This window comes from Oncorhynchus clarkii, chromosome 22, assembly GCF_045791955.1.
Source record: "Oncorhynchus clarkii lewisi isolate Uvic-CL-2024 chromosome 22, UVic_Ocla_1.0, whole genome shotgun sequence".
Taxonomy (NCBI): domain Eukaryota; kingdom Metazoa; phylum Chordata; class Actinopteri; order Salmoniformes; family Salmonidae; genus Oncorhynchus; species Oncorhynchus clarkii.
In genome coordinates, this window is record NC_092168.1 from 4982426 (window position 1) to 5003879 (window position 21454).

Sequence of the window (21454 nt, forward strand, 5' to 3'; positions counted from 1 at the left end):
ACTAAAAACGGTGTTATCTGATATTTGGCTTAATATTTCTTTATACCGAATAGTTCACTTATCTATGCCCCACCACATTATGAGGGAACTCAGTAATAACTGTGTCTGTATAATGTATTTATTCCCCTGTTTGGATTGTATTAGGGTTCTGATGGTAGAAGAGGCCCACCTGGACAAGCTGTAAGTGAACCCTGAACCTTACCTCTGAACATACCCAGTCTTGATGCCTTGCATTAGCAGGCCTAATGTTGCATAACCAGGCTACATTACTGTGCCTGATATCAGGGTAACCAGCCCTTCCACACCCAATTACCCATTGCCATCTGCACATTGACAGCACTTCCCATGCAGTCATCAGACTTAAATCATGGCCACTGTTAGGGTTCGTTCCTTTCGTCCTTGTCAATCATTATTGGCTCATTGGTGAAATTAGCATTATGACAAGATCTTTAATTAAATCATTCAAAAACCTTTATTAATGCAATTTCAGACAGAAGTTGACAATCAGGAACATAGCACGCATGTTTAAGAGTTAGTTCTGCATCAAACAAAAGGTCTCCAGTTGTTTTATTAAACCCTCAGTCTAGCCTGGTGGTCACTACCGTTTTACTCCTGAGAACAAAACCCTGCCTACCAAGCTATATAAACAATGGCTTTTAGTGCTATCTAAAAACTTAGCAGTAAACGTCCACTCCCCAAAGTTGATTTATTGTGGAATGTTTGACTAGTCTTATCTCCTTCACTCCTCTGCAGAGCTCCTTCTTCACAGTCACACATTTCTCAGAGGGACCTCTTTATAATGAGGCAGAGAGAGAGAATTTGAAAACAACTGTGGAAAAATATTAAAACCTCGATGTATATGTATTGTTAATCTGTAGTCTAGGACCCTATAAATGTAAGGAGAGAGGGGTTTTATAACCCTTAATACAACATAAGTATAATCAATTATTCTAATACATCAAACATTTTGGTACAACCCTTATCATGACCCCTAGGTGAACCCGACACCAGCATAATACACATACATGTACTATAGGGTGGGGCCACCATAATTAGCAGACATAGCATCCCCCTCTCCCTTACTTTCTAAGATCAAACTTAGCATATCTAGCTAGTGACTGTCCTTTAAATACGCTACTCATTTATCTACAGTAAACTCACTTCATCTAATCTCAATAAACTGATCATGTTTACTGAGGTCTAATCACATATCGTATTTTACCGAGACATGGGTTTCTCCTGTGTCATAGGGAAACCCTGGCAAACCCGGAGGCGATGGTGTGCAGGGAGAGCCTGGTATTGGAGGATCCAGAGTAAGTGCCTCCATACACTGTGTTTCTAGACTTGTTGACAGAACATTGTGTAGTTTGCGTTGTGCATGTTTATCGTCCCTTGCCAAAAAATCCATTACTGTCATTACACTTTTATTGGTAGCAGTCATTACATGGGCTTTCATAGTAGCCATGTTTATACTGAAGCTAAGGGGCTGAACTAAGTCCAACAGGCAGTTGAACTTCAGATTCAAATCACACTCACTCTGTAACTAAACACAATTTTTTATCCACCAAATCTATTGGTCACTTTGATTCTACAGGAGACCCGTCTCTGATGTAGACGTGTGTTTGTGATGCTTTGTCCTATTCAGGGCCAAGCTGGACCAATCGGTGCACCTGGAACCAGAGGTGAGGACGGGAACCCTGGACCAAGGGTAAGTGCACTACCAGCGTCATTTTAAATATTGATATTGAAGGTTCTGCAGCATGTTAAGACCTCAGTCTCTTCTTTGTATCAAGACATACAGATAGATGTAGGATCTTAATTTGAGACAGTTTGCTACAGCAGAAAAATAATCCTTTAGCAACAGGAAATGTGAATTATTATGTGGATTATAATTAATGGACATTTTTTTGTAGGGGTTGAAACATTTGTCGTTAGGGCAAATTAAGTCTGACATTTTAAAGTTGAAATTACGAATGTAAAAATTCTCAATAACAAAAGATTGGACATATGTAGGCTTCTCAAAGGAACAGTGCCAATATAAACACCTAAAACTTTGGTCCTAGTTATAGTAGATCTATCTAATCATTCATCTACACCTAATTGTTTGTGCCACAGAGTGATGAATTACCATAGGGTTTCGTGTCCTCTTTGATATTAGACGTTTTTTTGTTTGTTGACATTTAAGTTTGGACTTTGAGATGTACTGCACAGCGCCATATAACTTGATGAAAAGGCATCTAATTGGGAATCACAGTAAACACAAGCAATGTGCGGTTGGAAAGAAGTAACACATGTTCTGTAGGAAACGCAGACAAAATGAATGCATGTGCCTCCCAGCTGACATACAGGAAAAAAATGCTGACACTGTTAGAGCACATTTCACATGTAGGTTCTGTAGGAGTGAATCTGCTTTGTAATCATGACATACGACAACACGCGTTGCTTCAGCATCTCTGTAACCTGACAGTGCCATGGTGTCAATGGTGAGAAGATTTTCTCTGATTTGTTTGTTTTATTCCAGGGTCCAGGAGGAGCCCAGGGAACCCCCGGAGACAAGGGCAGGAGAGGAGCGCTGGGTCGTAAGGTATAGAACTGATCATCATTGGCAACGCTCTAGTCTAGCCTATGCCTCACAGTCATCCCAGCCTTGTTTAGGTTACAGTATATTCACAATGGCCTAAGCCTCCCACTCTCCCGTTACTGGACACACATACACGGCCTATTAGAGTCAACACAGAATGATCCCTAACAAAACTTCCAGGCCCTGTGTCACATTTACTTCAAGTAAAGGGGGTGAATGCAATTAAATCTGGAGGAAATCTCTGCGCGACTCAGAAGGAATGTTTTTTTGAAGTGTGCTCTCTCTCTCTCTTTCTCTCTCTTTCCCTCTCTCTGCTTCTCATTCCTTGTATATCTGCATTATAGGGTGAGCCAGGAGAGCCCGGACCAAAAGGCATCGTGGGACCTCTGGGACCTCGTGGTGAGCCTGTAAGTCATTACATCACATTCTGTCAGCTAAACGCAATTGACACCTAGGGAAGATTAACAAACAGACTGACTATTAATCAGATCGTAGACTACACACGTGCAATACATCATAATTTACAGTATGTTATTGGAGTTCGAATCATCTTTTCCCCTTCTTATCCTATTTAGTGGATACATTTCTGAGATTAATTGTTTCTATTGTAGCCCTATGACATTTTGTTAATATGAGCCCATGCTTGTGACAGTGTGAGACACCGATTCTCTACTCTTCTCCTGAAGTGTGCACTTGCACACTCCCCACTACAGATTTGAGCATAGTGTAAGTAAGGAATAAACATTGGTTGTAGGGAGTGTCCATCAATGTTAAAGGGATAGTTCACCCAAATTACAAATGTATATATATTGGTTTATTTACCATGTAAGCAGTCTATGGACTAGGTAAGACAGAAATCCATGCTTTGGTTTTGTTAACCTGGTCACGGTCCAGTGTTAAATCCATGAGAGGGAATGTGCAAGTAGTCAACTTTAGACATGCTCCAGTCTCTTGGGCTTTCTGATGGCAATCTGGACATCATCATCACGGCCAGTTCAAAGAGCAGCAAGATTTATGTCTGTCTCTGAACTCCTCTCACTTCTTAGAACCTGGAGCATGTGTCTTTAATCTCTTAACTGGTATCATTTTGCCGAAGTGCTCGTACGTTCTGTCTCATTTCATTAGCCTCATACATGATCTGTCCCAATGCAGTGACTTAGTACACGGTACTAGTGCATAGTGTCCTGGTACTGGAATGATCATTTTAGATCAGTGCATACAGTTCTACTTCTCAACTATTATCTCAGTCTGTACATTAGACCTGGGTTCAAATAGTATTTCACAGCTTTCAAATAGATTGAGTTTTTGCTTGTGTCTGCCTGGAGTGCCAGATGGGTGGGGTTTGAACTTTTGGAACCATACCATTGGACCGTTCCTTTGTGCCAGGCAAGCTCAATCAAGCACAGCTAAAGTATTTGAACGATTTTTAATACTATGTGAACCCCGGTCAGCTGTACATAGTGACATTGTTCATTGTTTAGCACACATGGTACTGTTAACTAAGATTGGGTCATTCGCTTTGCGGTAAGCTCAGTATTCTCTTCTTACAGGGCGAAGATGGTCGAGATGGATTTGGTATCGCAGGGCCCAAAGGAAGAAAGGTAAATTATCATACATTTGACAAAATACAATGTGTCTGTTTGTCCCTCATATTCATCTGTACTGGTCCAATCTGCACCTACATAATTAATGCAATCACTAATATCCAACAAATTCAACCAATACATCAATGTTCAATGTTATAACGAGCTTGCATGATGTTAAATTGCCATTATCAACCCATGTTCAAATGAACTGACAAATGTCTTCCTTACAGGGTGATGAGGGCTTCCCAGGATTCCCAGGACCAAAGGTAATGTCAAGTACATCATCACCGTCACAGCTTACTCAGTTCAATTCAAGGATTGCTGAAATGAAGAAAAGCGCACTGTTTCATTCAAATGATCTCAGGTGGAAATATAAAATTTTCAAAATCACCAATTTTCAACATCACCAATTTCATATTGGTCAAATTCAGATAGGTGTCTGTCTTATTGTTCCATGTGACAGTTCCCACACTGATGTTTCTGTCACCATGCAGGGGGCGGCAGGTGATGGAGGAAACAATGGTGGACCAGGACCCATAGGAAACCGTGGCCAGAGGGTGAGTGCTTTTGCTGGGATGGGAGACTGGGATGAGGGGTGCTGTGTGCAATGGGTGTTTCTTAACTGATAATATTACTAAAACAACCACTGTGGTATGTGTTTGTTTTACCTAACTGAGTTGAATGCACTGACTGTAAGTAACTCTGGCTAAGAGTGTCTGCTAAATTGCCAAATAGAAATGTAAAAATATCAAGGTAGAGTGTACCATACAGTATGGGTAAATTGATGCATACATTTGGAATGAAATCATACAACTTTTTAAATCTGACTTTTAATGCTGCTGTTGTATTGCTTTTTTCTAGGGTGTTTCAGGTGAAATCGGCACTCCGGGTCAAAAGGGAGAGGTTGGATACCCCGGGCCTTATGTAAGTACTGACTTTTACAGTGGGTCCCTTTCTCAGACCCATATTTAATCATGGTCCTGGACTAAAAAGCACTTCCAATTGAGATTCTCCACTTATAATGCGTTTTAGTCCCGGCTTAATCTGGATCCAGGAAACCAGCCGCATGTGTTCACAACACTTTATAAACCTTATATTCTCTCCTTGGCCCTGCATAATAATCCATAACTGTATAGATATTCATAGTCATGACTTTATAGTCTAAGACATTGCTAGCAGTTTAATTCAGCTCTAGGAAGAGGCTATCAATATTTACCCATGAAATTAAATTTCTTGACCTCCCACATAATGTCACATTATAAAAATCTCCATACGTAATTTTGTAACATTCACAGTCTTTGGAGGTATTGTATATAACGTCATTACAAACTGTTCACTGTTTATATAATGGACACAAATAATGGTGTTGTTATCTGGAGCGGTGCCAGGCCTGAGAAAGTAGCCTAGTGCTTTGTCTCCTTCCAGCTGTGTCCATCTGTTCAACTCTGCTGTTTGTCTTCCCACAGGGCCAGAAAGGACCGAGAGGACCTGGCGTTGTGGTAGGAATCCATTTATCAGACAGAAGACATTTTGTATAGGAAAATTGACCAAAGTTTACATGTGTGGAATATGTACTGTACAATGTCTTAACATCGGTTTGAAATGGTCTGTTTTCTCCTTAGCAATGTGACCTTGTGAAGAAAATCAGAGACAACTGTCGTAAGTACAAAATGCTTACACTGATCACCATGTAATATACCATATTTAATGTATTAATTGGCACTAGAAGGGGCGGTAAGGGGCACCCACAACCGTATGTCGTGTAAAACCACCTCAGATACACACTGCATAACCGACCTCCCTCCCTAGCCCCAAAACGTCAACATTTATTGACATATGAGTACGAATGCCCTTAAACTTGTTTTTCTTTTTCATTTTATTCTCAGCTTGCTGCTATGGTCAACAGGAGTGCCCTCTCTACCCCACTGAGCTAGCCTTCGCCCTGGACGCCTCAGACGGCGTGGGTCGGCCCGCCTTCAACAACATGCGTGACGCCGTGCTCCGCCTGGTCGGCAACATCACCATCTCCGAGAGCAATTGCCCACGCGGTGCCCGCGTGGCTCTCACCCTCTACAACAACGAGGTGACCACCGAGATCCGCTTTGCCGATGCGCTGAAGCGGCGCTCCCTGGTGCAGCGCGTGGAAGGATTGCAGGCATTACAGACGCGCAAACAGCGCAGCCTGGAGACGGCCATGAACTTCCTGGCGCAGAACACCTTCAAGAGGGTGCGCAGCGGCTTCCTCATGAGGAAGGTGGCCATATTCTTTGTCAACGGGCCAGTGAAGGATCAGCGGGCAGTCAGCGCCGCGGCCCTCCGTCTCTATGACTCCGGCATCGCCTCGGTGTTTCTGGTCAACAAAGAGGATGGCCAGCTTACCAGAGCCCTGAAGGTAATGTAAAGGATGCCGAAATAAACCCCTCTTCCATAGGGTAAAGTTTTTCTCTGATACCATAACACAAAGTAGGGAATAATTTTGGCTTTGCTCCATTATCTACACTACCATAATATTTAGAAGAAAGTGTTGGCATGCAATGTGGAAGTATAGATATTGGAATGTAGCTATTGCTCTGGTACCTGAAAGCAGTGTACAACACTTAAAAATGAATTTACAGAGCTGTCTTATTGTCAGCTGACCTGGCCATGTTTTTGAATTGTCATTGCTTCCTCCCTGTGTGTCAGATGAACAACACTGGGTCAGCACTGGGTCAGGTGATCGTACTGCCTAATCCCGGAAGTGCACAGTACAACTCGGCTATCCAAAAGGTCATGAGCTGCCACATCTGCCTGGGTAAGAGCTTTTCTCATATCTTCAGAGATTGACTTCACACAAATGCTGCATTGAATTGTTATTTATATTTATATTCAACACCCAAGACATTGTGCGTTCTTGTGTTCTACATTTTTAATTTATTTATGATGGTGTAACTGATTTGTCCACACTTTCTTTCTGATCATAGTTATTCTATTGTAAGCTTATTGGATGCACATTGCCTCTTGGTGCCATTGACAGTTACATACAAAAACGAAAATAGCTTTCCAAACAAATCCAGTAAGACATAATGAAAACCATAACAAGCCAAAACGCTTGAGACAATTTCTGTGTTCATTTATTCTCCAGACTCCTGTGCTCCAGACCAAATGTGTGACTACGTCCCCCCTCAACAGTCGAGAGACAGGAGGTCCTCCACCACCGACGTGGACATTGACATGGCCTTCGTCATGGACAGCTCCGAGACCACCTACCCCACTGTCTTCACCGAGATTAAACGCTATGTTGCTCACATTGTAGAGCAACTTGAAGTCTCGTCAGACCCTATGGCATCCATCCACCACGCCCGTGTGGCTGTGATCCAGCAGGCACCCTACGAGTTTCTGCGCAACAGCAGCGGCTCTCCGATCCGCGTGGACGTGGGTCTGACCGACCACCGCTCGGCCCAAGACATCCGCAACTTCCTCCTGGACAAAACGCCCCAACTGGAGGGTGGGCGGGCGCTGGCGGCAGCCATCGAGCACACGGTGGAGCAGGTGTTTGAAAGGGCGCCCCACCAGCGTGACCTCAAGGTGCTGACATTGTTCGTGACAGGTCCAGTGGAGGAGGATGAGGAGCGGCTGGTTGCCGTGGCCACCGATGCCAAGTGCAAGGGCTATTTCTTGGTCATCCTGGGCGTTGGCGAGAAACTTAGTGCTGGGGACGCCCGCGTGATGATGCGCATGGCCAGTGAGCCCTCCGACGTCTTCTTCAAGAGACTGACCAGCACCTCACACTTCTACGACAAGCACATTCAGAACTTTGGCCGACTGCTGCCCAAGTATCTCAGCAGTAAGTGCTTTATTTCACACTGTTGCCGTATTTTGAGTACCTGCTAATGTCCACCTTTTATTTACTGATAACAGGTTTTTCATAGAAAAAGCTAATTCAATAATTAGTTTGAATGCACATACTTGTTAACACATTGACAGTCGTTCAGGTTGACATTGTGGAAACCACTTACAAACACGTTGTAAGGGCCTTTTAGTCAGGTTGACACTATAGGTGAAGATTGTCCTTTTCCTCTTGTGTCTGCAGTTGAGAACGCTTTCTACATGTCCCCTGAAGTCTCCAAAAACTGTCATTGGTACCAGAGTGACCAGCCATTCCCCAAGTTCCCCTTCCCCAAATCACACCACAGCCAAGAGTGAGTATTCAGATCATGTTACATGATACATTTGTATCATATTATGACATTGCTCATTATGATTGTCATGTAAATCACTATAGTTTATGTATTGGTAGAATTCAGAGGCTGGAGACCCACGGCATAGGCGCGGACCACACGGAGACAACAAAGCGTGTTTCAAAAATCGTCTAATTTAATAAAGACATTTGTAGTAAAATATGATGGGGAAAGGGAATGAGAAGGCTCATTACAGTGTTGGGAAGGGATCACAGAGGTGATTTAACCTCTTGGAACTCCCCATACCGGATCCGGTATCAGGAATACAGACTCAAGCTCATTACCATAACGCAACGTTAACTATTCATGAAAATCGCAAATGAAATGAAATAAATATGCCATCTCGCAAGCTTAGCCTTTTGTAAACAAAACTGTCATCTCAGATTTTCAAAATATGCTTCTCAACCATAGGAAAACAATAATTTGTGTAACAGTAGCTAGCAAACAAAGGATTTAGCGTTAGCATTAGCGTTAGCATCCAGCACGCAACATTTCAACAAAAACATAAAAGCCTTCAAATAAAATCATTTACCTTTGAAGAACTTCTGATGTTTTCAATGAGGATACTCTCAGTTGGATAGCAGATGCTCAGTTTTTCCAAAAAGATTCTTTGTGTATTAGAAATAGCTCCGTTTTATACATCACATTTGGCTACCAAAAAAAAACCGAAAATTCAGTCCTCAAAACGCGAACTTTTTTCCAAATTAACTCCATAATATCGACTGAAAACATGGCAAACGCTGTTTAGAATCAATCATCAAGGTGTTTTTCACATATCTCTTCATTGATACATCGTTCTTGGACACATGCTTTCTCCCCTGAATCAAATGGTAAAGTGGAAGCAGCTGGCAATTGCGCACCGAATTCGACGCAGGACACCAGGCGGACACTTGGAAAATGTAGTCTCTTATGGTCAATCTTCCAATGATATGCCTACAAATACGTCACAATGCTGCTAAGACCTTGGGCGAACGACAGAAAGTGTAGGCTCATTCCTTGCGCAATCACAGCCATATAAGGAGACAATGGAAAACAGAGCTTCAGAAATTCTGCTAATTCCTGGGTGATGCATCATCTTGGTTTCGCCTGTAGAATGAGTTCTGGGGCACTTACAGACAAAATCTTTGCAGATTCTGAAACTTCAGAGTGTTTTCTTTCCAAAACGGTCAAGAATATGCATAGTCGAGCATCTTTTCGTGACAAAATATCGCGCTTAAAACGGGAACGTTTTTTATCCAAAAATGAAATAGCGCCCCCAGAGATCCAACAGGTTAATGAGGGTATGAGGCATGAGTTGGTGTTCAGAGGCATGACTTCAGTGCAGGACAGGGGTTGAGGTGTTGAGGCTTCAGTGCAGGACAGGCTCATCATGGATGGACGGTGTTGGAGAAGAGCTCAACTCTTCCACTGAGGGCAGGACAGGATTTGACTGAGAAGACAAACAACAATAACACAACACAGACAAAAGAGCTAAGAATGAGTTTGTCCAAGCAAGGAGTAAAATCATTGATGTGTATGATGTCAGGAATCATGAATTTGCCCAAGGTGTGGAAATGCTGGATACAACAAATTCTATATTTTAAAATGTTTATTAGACAAACATACAGACAGACAGACAGGTGCTCCAAGAGACAGACATGATCCTCCGAAGTGTCTCGCATTGATGTGTAATAATGTGAATGTGTTTGTCTATGTGATTGACTCTACATACAGTAATGAGAGAAAAATGACAGGGCTACTCACAGGGCTTGGAAAGGAAACATTCAATGTGCTAGTGGATGAGAGGGAATATGAGACATGACTTCTGTTCATAACAAAGAGTTGACACTGGTAGTGGAGTGGTCATGCCCTCTTAATCAGGGAACAGAACTTAGAAGTAAATACAAATAGAAGATTAATTCCATTGCAGTAGTGCCATCATAGGTTTGGGCAACACGATTCACCATGAAGTTAAACGCAGACATTTAAGAATTAACAAAGTCAAACAGACTGCACATTTCACCCACTTGACACTTGAAAGTAGCCCAACAAACTGGATGAAGCCCTGATCATCCACATACTTAATGATAACTAACTGTGAGTGACAGGTGATGTCTGTGGTCTCATCCATTTGACACTTTCAATAGTTGATGCATGGGAAGCTTTCAAATCATTCTGAATTGATTTTGAAAATCCAGAGAAGACTGTAGAAACGTCTGTATGTTCACCAAGTAAAGCACTGTAATGTGAAAGTATCTTTGCAAGCTCCTTATCGTTGCCCTTGTTAGCGGAACTTTCCCTCTTATTGTGCCCCCTTGCTTCATCCCGTAACGAGCCATTGTTTACAATGGCCAACTCTTACATGCCCCAAAATGCTGTATCCCTGTTTCTTCTTACCTTCTTGTTGTGTTGCGCAGTTTGAAGATGCAAACCTTCATCCATTACATGATCGATGCAGGTTTATTCCAGAAGCTTGAAACGGATCTGGGCACGAAAGGGGTTCTTCAATAAGAAATCCACTTCATTGTCATTAGCGTTAGCTAGCCATTCTGGCAGAGAAAACGGCACTCTGGTAGCTAGCTAGCTAACTACCTGCTTGCTACTAAAGTTTTAAAAAATGAGTTTTAAAACCAAGAAAACAATATATAATCTACCTCCTCCATCTCCTAATTTGAATTGAATAATATCCCCCCAAAAATCAACTCTCAATCTCAATCTGTCCAACAATGTCACCAACTCACCAAGCTTCTAAACCACACATACATAGTACTAAGTTCACTCTCTAATGGACAACATGTCAGTTCATACTGCAAAGGCTTTGATTGGTTGGAGGACGTCGTCTGGAAGTCGTCCTAATTACCATAGGTCTGTGGAAGGGGGTGAGCAGCATGAGCAATATATGTTTTGTATTGAAGTCAATGTAGCCAGAAGAGGATGGAAAATAGCTGTCCTCCGGGTACAACATGGTGCTACCCTAGAGGGTGCTGTTGAGACTACTCAAATCAAAGCAAATCAAATGTATTTATATAGCCCTTCGTACATCAGCTGATATCTCAAAGTGCTGTACAGAAACCCAGCCTAAAACCCCAAACAGCAAGCAATGCAGGTGTAGAAGCACGGTGGCTAGGAAAAACTCCCTAGAAAAGCCAAAACCTAGGAAGAAACCTACAGAGGACTACTGTAGACATTCATTTCAAAACAGTGTCTTTTAATCAGGTATTTGGCAACATATATTTTGTATAGTTTTATCTTAAAAGGATAACTTTTTAAGGTTTCATTATATTACATTTTTTAGAAATTCACTGAGTAGCATGGTCCTCCCCTTGCTCCTCTGAGGAGCCTCCACTGGTAGAATGTTATATATTCTGTGTCAATTATCCACTCTATGTGTAGGAAACATCAAAAACACCACGAAAATCACCAGGCAGTCCATCCAAGAAAGCACAAAGGTAAGTCACCTGTGGTGGTTCAAAGACTAATCAATTGTCAATGTGTCTTTTGTTTATTGACTGTGATTTTATTGTCTGCTTGTGTGTTATTTTTGCGTGTGTGTAATACCACCCGGTTTGACCACTAGACCAAGAGGAGTTGCACGTAGCCAACACAACTTCCAGTGGCCTGACCCTGCGCTGGGCCAGCCCGGACCCCAAGCTCATAGCCTACTTCGAGGTGGTGGTGACACGCCTGCGCGACCACACACTGGTGCTGAGGAGGAATGTGACAGGCACGGAGCTCACTGTAGGCGGCCTGGAGAGCGCCCAGACCTACCACGCCGTGGTGACCACACGCACCGCCCAGGGCCACGTTGCGGCCACACACAAAGGCATTATTACCACCAGTAAGTCCATGAACACATCACAGGGATTGTCTGGTGTGCTTAGGTTACCTGTTTTACTCTGCAATGGTGATGTCAACCTGAAATCCATAGTCAATGATCACAGTTTCGCCAGAGCGATTGATTGTTATGTGTATACTGTACAGTAGGCCTTTATTATTCTGAAAAATAAGATTTCAAAATGATTATTATTATGATAATTAAATGACTATTGGTTTATTGTTGTGGAACATCCAAGCAATGATTAAAGGGGCTTTTCCTGTTTCGTCAATATCTTTTTGGCGTTCATATATTTCATTGGAATTTGTACCTTTTTGTAATGTAGGACAAAACAAAACAAGTCACCTGTTGGCAGACAAAGCCACACAACATCCATAAATATTGTTTTAAATGAATCCACTGACCATTATTATTTAATGTCTGATTGGACAGAAGCAGCAGCAGAGCATAATATCGCTGCTCCCATGGAGGTGACTGGTATCATAGCCACTACACCACTGGACAAACCAGAGATTGGTGAGTGACACTTGTCATGTGTGTGTGTGTATTTGTGTGTGTGCGAGCGAGCGAGAAAGATGGTTGGCGTAATTTAAACCAGGATTTCTTTAAACAGTTAGCTGATTTATTAGGCGTTGAGGATAATTGATTTGTCCCATGGGAACTTGCAATTCAAACTCTAAAAGAGCCAGCCTCTACTTTTGAGAAGCTTTCCACTTTGTTTCTATCTAATGGTCTCTAATGAGAATTCATTGTGTTTGGATTTTCATTGGCAGCATTGTTGTTACTACAATTAATCCAACAGTATGGAGCAGCATCACTCTTCAAAGCACATTAAGCTTTATCACACATGATGCTCCATTATTTTCAAGTTAAAAGCTCACTCATATATAATTAGTTTAAAATATGAAATATGTCTGTAAATATCACAGAGTGGGCCTTAAATAAAATAACAAATGGGCTTTTAATATACACGGAATGTACAAAACATTAGGAACACATTCCTAATATTGAGTTGCACCCCATTTTTCCTTCCGAACAGCCTCCATTCATCGGGGCATGGACTCTACAAGGTGTCGAAAGCGTTCCACAGGGATGCTGGCCCATGTTGATTCCAATGTTTTCCACAGTTATGCCAAGTTGGTTGGATGTCCTTTGGGTAGTGGACTATTCTCGATACACATGGAAAACTGTTGAGTATGAAAAACCTAGGAGCGTTGTAGTTCTTGACAGGTGACATCGATAAGGGATCATAGATTTCACCTGGTCAGTCTATATTATGGAAAGAGCAGGTGTTCCTAATATTTTGTATACTCAGTGTGGAGCCAAGAAGTACAAAGAAGGAGAATATTACGTAATAAACAACAGAACTGTTCACTGACAGACAATATCTTCAGTATTATTTTAGTGCCTGTAGCTTTTACAGTGAGAGACTGAAAACGGTCTTAAAATAAGTAGGTTGCAGGACCATCAGAGCTGTAAACTTGCAATATCTGCAGTCTATTTTTCAGTGCAAAACCTACAAAGTCTAACATGTCTTGTGGAAAATAACTTCATTGATGAAGATTTATTGCTCACATGTTGAGCCTTGGTGTGAGGCCACTGCAAGCGCTCCCTTATGGTAGAAATATAAGGTAGTAATAGCTAAGAGGTGAGGTCATCTACAATAGTTGTCATAGTGACTGCTGATGTTTTATTTATAGACATACTGTATATATTCATGATCTATGTACATGTCATATGATATATACTGTATATATTATATAAATACACTACCATTCAAAAGTTTGGGGTCACTTAGAAATTACCTTGTTTTTGAAAGAAAATAAATTGTCCATTAAAATAACATCAAACTGATCGGAAATACAGTGTAGACATTGTTAATGTTGTAAATGACTATTGTAGCTGGAAACTGATGATTATTTATATAATATCTACATTGGGGTACATGGAGCCCATTATCAGCAACCATCACTCCTGTGTTCCAATGGCACGTTATGTTAGCTAATCCAAGTTTATAATTTTAAAAGGCTAATTTATCTTTAGAAAACCCTTTTGCAATTATTTTAGCACAGCTGAAAACTGTTGTGCTGATTGTCAATAGGAACATGCTATACTAGTTCTATGTAATGTGCAAAGCAGAAAGGACTTTATCGTAGCGTGGTTTTGACAGGTTCGCTTGAGTCCAAGACTGTGGATCAATTCATGTACTTTCTCAGCATTACCCGAGAGGTACTTGTGGAGTTGGCTCAACAGGATTAGGTACAGATGGTGGTTTCGTAGCATATCACGGAGATCACACAGCCACAGACCTAATAAATTACTAAAATCTACTAACATTAACATGTATTAACTCTGATAGGAACATCGTTAATGGAAGAGCAGTTTATTGAATATGGCTATTATTCTTTCATCTCAACAATTCACCAATAGAAACCTATGCTACTGTACAACTTCTACCTTTTCCACTCGACTCACAATGAACAATTTACTGTTCAAAACTACTCACAATATTCATTGCAGATGTTCAACCACTGTAATGTGCAATGGTCCTACTAATTGATTTTCACGAGTTTCATTTACCAGCAATGAGATACATTTAATTTCCTAACAAATGTTCTGCTTTCACTTTTCAAACACTTCTAGCCATTAACAATTTCATTACATATTAATTACTTACTGTTTAGTGATGGCTGACAACTGGCTCACAGTAACTCAAATATGCTTTTAGATGGGTGATGTTCATCATAACCATACTAATACCTCTCTCCTCTCTCTTACCCCTCTTGTGACTGGTCTTGTTTTTGCATGTTCTAGCTAACGAGCTCACAGACCCATGCTCTCTAGACTTTGACCCTGGATTGGCGTGCAAAAACCATCAGGCTAAGTGGTTCTTTGACAGAAAGAATGGGATCTGTACCCAGTTCTGGTATGGTGGTTGTGAAGGCAATGGCAATAGGTTCGAGACTGAAGCCCAGTGCTTGAAACGCTGCATGAGGTCAGGTGAGTGGTCCTTGTTGCCAGGTTTTCTGAAAGCTTGTAGAGGCTCTTTGCACCTGACTGGTCTAATTTGACAAACTAAGTAGCCAATTGTTGACTGTATTTTGCTTAATAACAGCTGTTTTAAGCAGTCCTGATAGCTCATGTAATGCTTTTGAAAGCAAATGCATATAATGTTACCTGGTTAGCTAGCTGATAAGCTAACCATGGTACTTTTGTATATTGTTACTTGAGTATTATTTCATGTGACATACACCAAAGTCACCTATCATGACTGTACACAACATCTATTATATCATGCTATCACACTGTAAAAACAGCTCTATGACATATAGTTCAATTAAAGTGTTATGGGTTGTTGTAGATCAGTTGGTAAAAGGTTGACTTCAGAAACTCTTTTTTTTCTTATTCTACATCACCAGAACCTCAGCAACAAGTGGAACAACTTCAGACTGAGATCCTTTCAGCTCCCGGTAAGTAAAGCCATTAATATACACTGAAAAAAATATATATAAATGCAACAATTCCATAGATTTGACTAAGTTAGAGTTCATATATGGAAATCAGTCAATTACAAAAAAAATGAATTAGGCCCTAATCTATGGATTTCACATGACTGGGAATACAGATATGCTTCTGTTGGTCACAGATACCTTAAAGAACAGGTAGGGGCGTGGATCAGAAAACCATGCAGCACACAACACATCTTCTTCGCATAGAGTTGATCAAGCTGTTGAGTGTGGTCTGTGGAATGTTGCCCCACTCCTATTAAATGGCTGTGCGAACTGGATATTGGCGGGAACTGGAACACACTGTCATAAACGTGGATCCAGAGCATCCCACACATGCTCAATGGGTGACATGTCTGGTGAGTATGCAGGCCATGGAAGAACTGGGAGATTTTCAGCTTCCAGGAATTGTGTATAGATCCTTGCGACATGGGGCTGTGCATTATCATGCTGAAACATAAGGTGATGGCAGTGGATGAATGGTACGACAATGGTTCTCAGGATCTCGTCACGGTATCTCTGTGCATTCAAATTGCAATTGAAAAAATGCAATTGTGTTCATTGTCCGTAGCTTATGACTGCCCATACCATAACGCCATCACCACCATGGGGCACAAATCACTCGCCCACATCACTCGCCCACATCTGCCATCTGCTCGGTACAGTTGAAACCGGGATTCATCTGTGAAGAGCACACTTCTCCAGCATGCCAGTAGCCATCGAAGATGAGCATATGCCCACTGAAGATGGTTACAACGCCGAACTGCAGTCAGGTCAAGACCCTAGCGAGGACTATGAGCATGCAGATGATGGTTTCTGACAGTTTGTGCAGAAATTCTTTGGCTGTGCAAAGCCACAGTTTCATCAGCTGTCCAGGTGGCTGGTCTCAAACATTCTACAGGTGAAAAAGCTGGATGTGGAGGTCCTGGACTGGCGTGGTTACACATGGTCTGCGGTTGTGAGGCCAGTTGGACGTACTGCCAAATTCTCTAAAATGATGTTGGAGGTGGCTTATAGTAGAGAAATTAAAAATACATTACCTGGCAACAGCTCTGGTGGACATTTTTGAGTTGCCAATTTTCACGCAAAAAAACAAGGAATTGCAGTTGCAGTGGATCGAAAACACTGGACATGGAGGTTTGTAAAAACATTGCCTGGTCTGATGAATCCCGGTTCCTGCTGTTTCATGCTGATGGGAGGACTAGGCTATGGAGAAAACCACATGAGTACATGCATCCATCATTCCGCATGTCAACATTGCAGGCTGGTGGTGTAAGGGTGTTGGGTATGTTTCCATGGCACACATTGGGCCCCTTGATAAAAGTGGAGCAACGTTTGAATGCCATAGGATATCTGAACATCATTGCCAGGTGCATCCTTTCACGGCAGCAGTGTATCCATCTACAAATAGATTTTTTTTCAGCAGGATAATGCCCCATTCCACAACGCTAGGATTGTCCAGGAATGGTTCCACGAAAATGACAGTGACTTCAGATTACTGCAGTGGCCTTCCCAGTCACCAGATCTCAATCCAATTGAGCATCTGTGGAATGAGATGGAACGAGCTATTCGGAGTAGAGATCCACAACTAGCCAACTTGACACAACTGTGGGAAGCATTGGAGTCAACATGGGCTAGCATCCCTTTGGAATGCTTTTGACACCTTGTAGAGTCCATGCCCCGATGAATTGAGGCTGTTCTGAGGCCAAAAGTGGGTACAACTCAATATTCCTAATGTGTTGTACATATATGACATTTAGTAGATACTTTTATCAAATGCAACTTAGTCGTTAGTGCATACAATTTACACATGGGTAGTCCCAGGAATCGAACCCACTGCCCTGGCATTACAAGCACCAGGCTCTACCAACTGAGCTACAAAGGACCACTATTCTCAGACTATGGTGGAAAAAACATGCCTCACATTTAGTTGTGGTCTCATCTTAATACATTACAGCCTGATCCATTCCAACTACCTCTGTAGAACATATGACCGGCTTTGATCGCTGTTGAGTGCGTCATCCAAATGCTTTGCGGTTCAGCTGACATAAACATGAAAGCATTTCCTCCTAACCAACATGTCTAGGTTTCAGGCAGACAACTCTGACTCTCAACTGAAACATGATTTAAATTCAGTCCTCTTGCCCAGATCCGTTGAAAACAGTGATATATAATCTCTACTGTAGCAGGTTATATACATTGCGTAACACAATTTCCTCGGTCTGTGTTCACTTTGGAAACAAAGATTCCCTTTGTGTCTGGCTATAAACCCTCCATTGCCTCTGAATGAAGTATGGAATGAGTGAAAAGCCAAGCATGGAGAAAGGGAAAGTTATACTTTAGTCTTCCCTGAGACTGGGCCAAGTCATAAGCGTGGAGCAAATTAATGAAGAGGGCTATTCTTTGCATGGTTCATTGTGTTTTTTGGACTAGAGAACTTTGCAAAAATGAGCCTGATTAAGTGGTTCATTGTCAGACTTAGTTTTCCTAGGTCTTGGCCTAAATGGGCAGCAGAGAGTTCTTATTATGATCTGTGGTACTGTAAACTATATTCGAGATCTTGAGTTTGAAGAAGGAATGGCTTGTGGTGGGGAGTGCTTTCTCTCAAGTTGTATATCATATTCACCTCTATTATGTTACAATTAATATCCATTGGATCAACTATTGGATCATACAGGCATCCCCAAAAACACGTGGACAAATATTCAACATAAACAGATGTCATGTCAATGGATAACAGATGTCCCTGTTTTGTGTTATCCTGAAATGAATTCCAACATGTCTCCACAAACAAAAACTGACAACATGTTTATTGACGTTGGATGTCATTCGATGTTCATTCCCACTGCATGAAGCATGTTCTGTACACACTACACCTGCAAAAACATGTCCTTAGCTACACCATTGTATTATATCCTAACAGTGTACCTTTTCAGAGCAGAGTGTTCTGCGGTGTCCTTGCTTTCCTATGTGCACAATGCATAGGCTTTGGCTAAACGGCTTAACCCTGGTTTTCGAACCATGTCGGACACATATTCATTGGCCTGCCTATTCTCGCCTCCCTCACAGCGGCCTTGACAGGAGTGGAAATCTGTCAGCTCCCCAAAGAGGAAGGCGCATGCGCAAAGTTTGTTCTCAAGTGGCACTACGATGCACTCGGCAAGAGCTGCACACGCTTCTGGTACGGAGGCTGTGGCGGCAACCAGAATCGCTTCGAAACTCAAGAGGAGTGTGAGAAGACCTGTGGAAAAGCAGGTGGGTCTAGCTAGTCATATCTGTGTGTGTCTTTGTCTGTCTCTGCTATTGCCTGTCCATCTATTTTTCCATTCATTCATCTAGTCTGTCTATTTGTACAATAATTATAATTAGTTGCTGGTGTCTGTCAAACTGTAGATATGTCCATCTATTTAGTCATCGGTCTGTATACACTGAGTATACAAAACATTAAGAACTTGTTAAATCCACTTCAATCAGTATAGATGAAGGGAAGGAGACAGGTTAAAGAAGGATTTTTAAGCCTTGAAACAAGTGAGAAATGGATTGTGTGTGTGTGCCATTCAGAGGGTGAATGGGCAAGACAAAAGATTGAAGTGCCGTTGAACCGGGTGTGGTAGTAGGTGCCAGGTGCAACTGTTTGTGTCAAGAACTGCAACGCTGCTGGGTTGCACACTCAACAGCACACTCAACAGTTTCACGTGTGTATCAAGACTGGTCCACCACCCAAAATGCAACACCATTTTAGGAAAGTGTTCATAATGTTTCGTATACTCTGTGTATTTATCTAGTAATCTAACCGTCGGCTGTCAACTCACCTCCTTGTAGTTAGATATACACTATATATAAAAAAGTATGTGAACACCACTTCAAATTAGTAGATTTGGCTATTTCAGCCATACCCGTTGCTGACAGGTGTATAAAATCGAGCACATAGCCATGTAATCTCCATAGACAAACATTGGCAGTAGAATAGCCTTACTGAAAACCTGTTCCATGTTCCATCTGTCAATCCACCTAAAACTCATTTCTCAGGGACAGACATACTATTGCAAATATTCTGTATGTGTAAATAAATGCTCAGTGGAGTTTTCCTTCAATCTTGTCCTGAGGGCAGCTCTGCCTCGAGGGCAAAAGGCATGGGATTGGTTGGATGAAAGCCGCGCAAACCCCGAGCGGCACTCACAGCGACGAGTGAGAATGAAAGGAAAGAGAAGAAAAGGCTCGCTAGGTGGTAGGTTGGTGGTAGAATGGGGGCGTAACAAAGGTTTCTATATGCAAAGTTGCTCTTTCGAATCTTACCACAACCCCTAACCTTTACCAATAACATTTATTTTATAAACTTAACCCAACACCTAACCCTAACCTTAGCCAATTGGGATTACGTTCCTAAACTTAACCAGTCACATTTCATGACTAACGTTAACCAATCACATTTGATTCTGCCCTCGAGGTAGACCTGCCCTCAGAACAAGATCAAATAAGGGAAACTCCAAAATGCAGGGAGAATTGGTGTTGTTTTAAAATCATGTTTGTGTTCTTTCCTGCTTTTCACCGACAGCACCTGTCAACCAAGGAGTCATTGCCGCAATACGAACATAGGAGGACATTGATTCATTGTCAACGTATTCCTCTTCTGAGATTCGGAAGAAAACCAATTCAAATGGCCAAAGAAAAGCTATACCAAAGGAAAGGTGGCTGCACTGGATTCCATGAACAGGATTTGATCAAAAACAATCTTGAAGTAGTCTTTTTCACAAAATGAAAGCAACACAATTTGCTGCATGATTTTTCCTACTGGTGCTACATAGTGTTTTTTAGTTCTCTGATGGAGTTGCAGAGTACATCCAGTGTTTGTAATGTAAAAAATTCTGCAACAGTTACACCATATGTTTATTAACATAAAATAATAAACTCATGAGAATAAGGTTTTATAATTAAAATGTATGTGTATGACCATCTTGGGACAGAGATTATCAATAAATCGTTATTTACACACACACACACACACACATACACACACACAGGTCCACAATGACTTTGAAAGGGTCATCATAGGTTTATTTTACTTCACTATATAAGTAAGTAAGCATTTCACTGTTAATCTACACATGTTGTTTACAAAGCATGTGATGAATAACATTTGATTTGATATATCCCCCAATTTACTTTCCCTCACCATGCCAAATACTCTCCTAGTTGCAGAGTTCACGCTGATGCTAACACAAGTCCTACCTGGCAGTGTGTATATAATGAGTTAAACCAATTTCTCAGCGTCAAAAGGAATTCATCATGTAACGTCAATGCACTTCTGGAACCACTGCCTCAAACACATGTTCCAGTTTTTGAATATGGAATGTACTTGTCAAGCTGTTTTTTGTTTTGTTTTACTAAACTTTGTGTTTCATCTGGGAACGGGGGAAATAAAAATGAATTAGACTTTCTAATAAACTCGAGCATTGAATTTCTTCTTTTTGATCTCTTGAATCACCAACTATGCAACACGCTGTGTATCTAACATAGAATCAAAGAGCAAAAGACTGGAGAAAATGCAGAGGGAAGGAATAAAACCAATGAAACTCTATTTTTGAACATGGGAATCAAATGGACAGGACTGTGTAAAAGAGGAAATTCAGGGTCTGGGCTGTAAGGCTGAAGGAAATCTGGTACATGACTCAGTTTGAGAGCAAAGCCCTTGTAAAGTACTGACTGTTCCTTGGGGCCTGTGAAATGTCAGAGTGACCAAGAAAGAGACA

General features: G+C 41.6%; 1 protein-coding gene across 11 annotated transcripts in view; it reads left to right on the top strand.

Moving 5' to 3' along the window:
- The window catches only part of LOC139380209 (collagen alpha-3(VI) chain-like), a 100877-nt gene extending 79728 nt beyond the window's left edge, over nucleotides 1–21149 (top strand). For 4 of the 11 annotated variants that reach the window (XM_071122697.1, XM_071122700.1, XM_071122693.1 and 1 more), the window contains 23 exons: nucleotides 145–180; nucleotides 1251–1313; nucleotides 1646–1708; nucleotides 2522–2584; nucleotides 2926–2988; nucleotides 4132–4182; nucleotides 4398–4433; nucleotides 4662–4724; nucleotides 5029–5091; nucleotides 5634–5666; nucleotides 5790–5826; nucleotides 6054–6559; nucleotides 6850–6958; nucleotides 7289–7990; nucleotides 8237–8345; nucleotides 11757–11812; nucleotides 11941–12201; nucleotides 12631–12714; nucleotides 15013–15198; nucleotides 15618–15668; nucleotides 18774–18959; nucleotides 19816–19932; nucleotides 20260–21149. In XM_071122697.1, coding sequence (XP_070978798.1) covers nucleotides 145–180; nucleotides 1251–1313; nucleotides 1646–1708; nucleotides 2522–2584; nucleotides 2926–2988; nucleotides 4132–4182; nucleotides 4398–4433; nucleotides 4662–4724; nucleotides 5029–5091; nucleotides 5634–5666; nucleotides 5790–5826; nucleotides 6054–6559; nucleotides 6850–6958; nucleotides 7289–7990; nucleotides 8237–8345; nucleotides 11757–11812; nucleotides 11941–12201; nucleotides 12631–12714; nucleotides 15013–15198; nucleotides 15618–15668; nucleotides 18774–18959; nucleotides 19816–19932; nucleotides 20260–20300 — 2979 coding nt within the window. In that variant the 3' untranslated portion in view covers nucleotides 20301–21149. The remainder of the gene's footprint in view (nucleotides 1–144; nucleotides 181–1250; nucleotides 1314–1645; nucleotides 1709–2521; nucleotides 2585–2925; nucleotides 2989–4131; nucleotides 4183–4397; nucleotides 4434–4661; nucleotides 4725–5028; nucleotides 5092–5633; nucleotides 5667–5789; nucleotides 5827–6053; nucleotides 6560–6849; nucleotides 6959–7288; nucleotides 7991–8236; nucleotides 8346–11756; nucleotides 11813–11940; nucleotides 12202–12630; nucleotides 12715–15012; nucleotides 15199–15617; nucleotides 15669–18773; nucleotides 18960–19815; nucleotides 19933–20259) is intronic. The other 7 variants (XM_071122698.1, XM_071122702.1, XM_071122695.1 and 4 more) reach the window with 3 other exon arrangements.
- The last annotated feature ends 305 nt before the right edge of the window (nucleotides 21150–21454 follow it).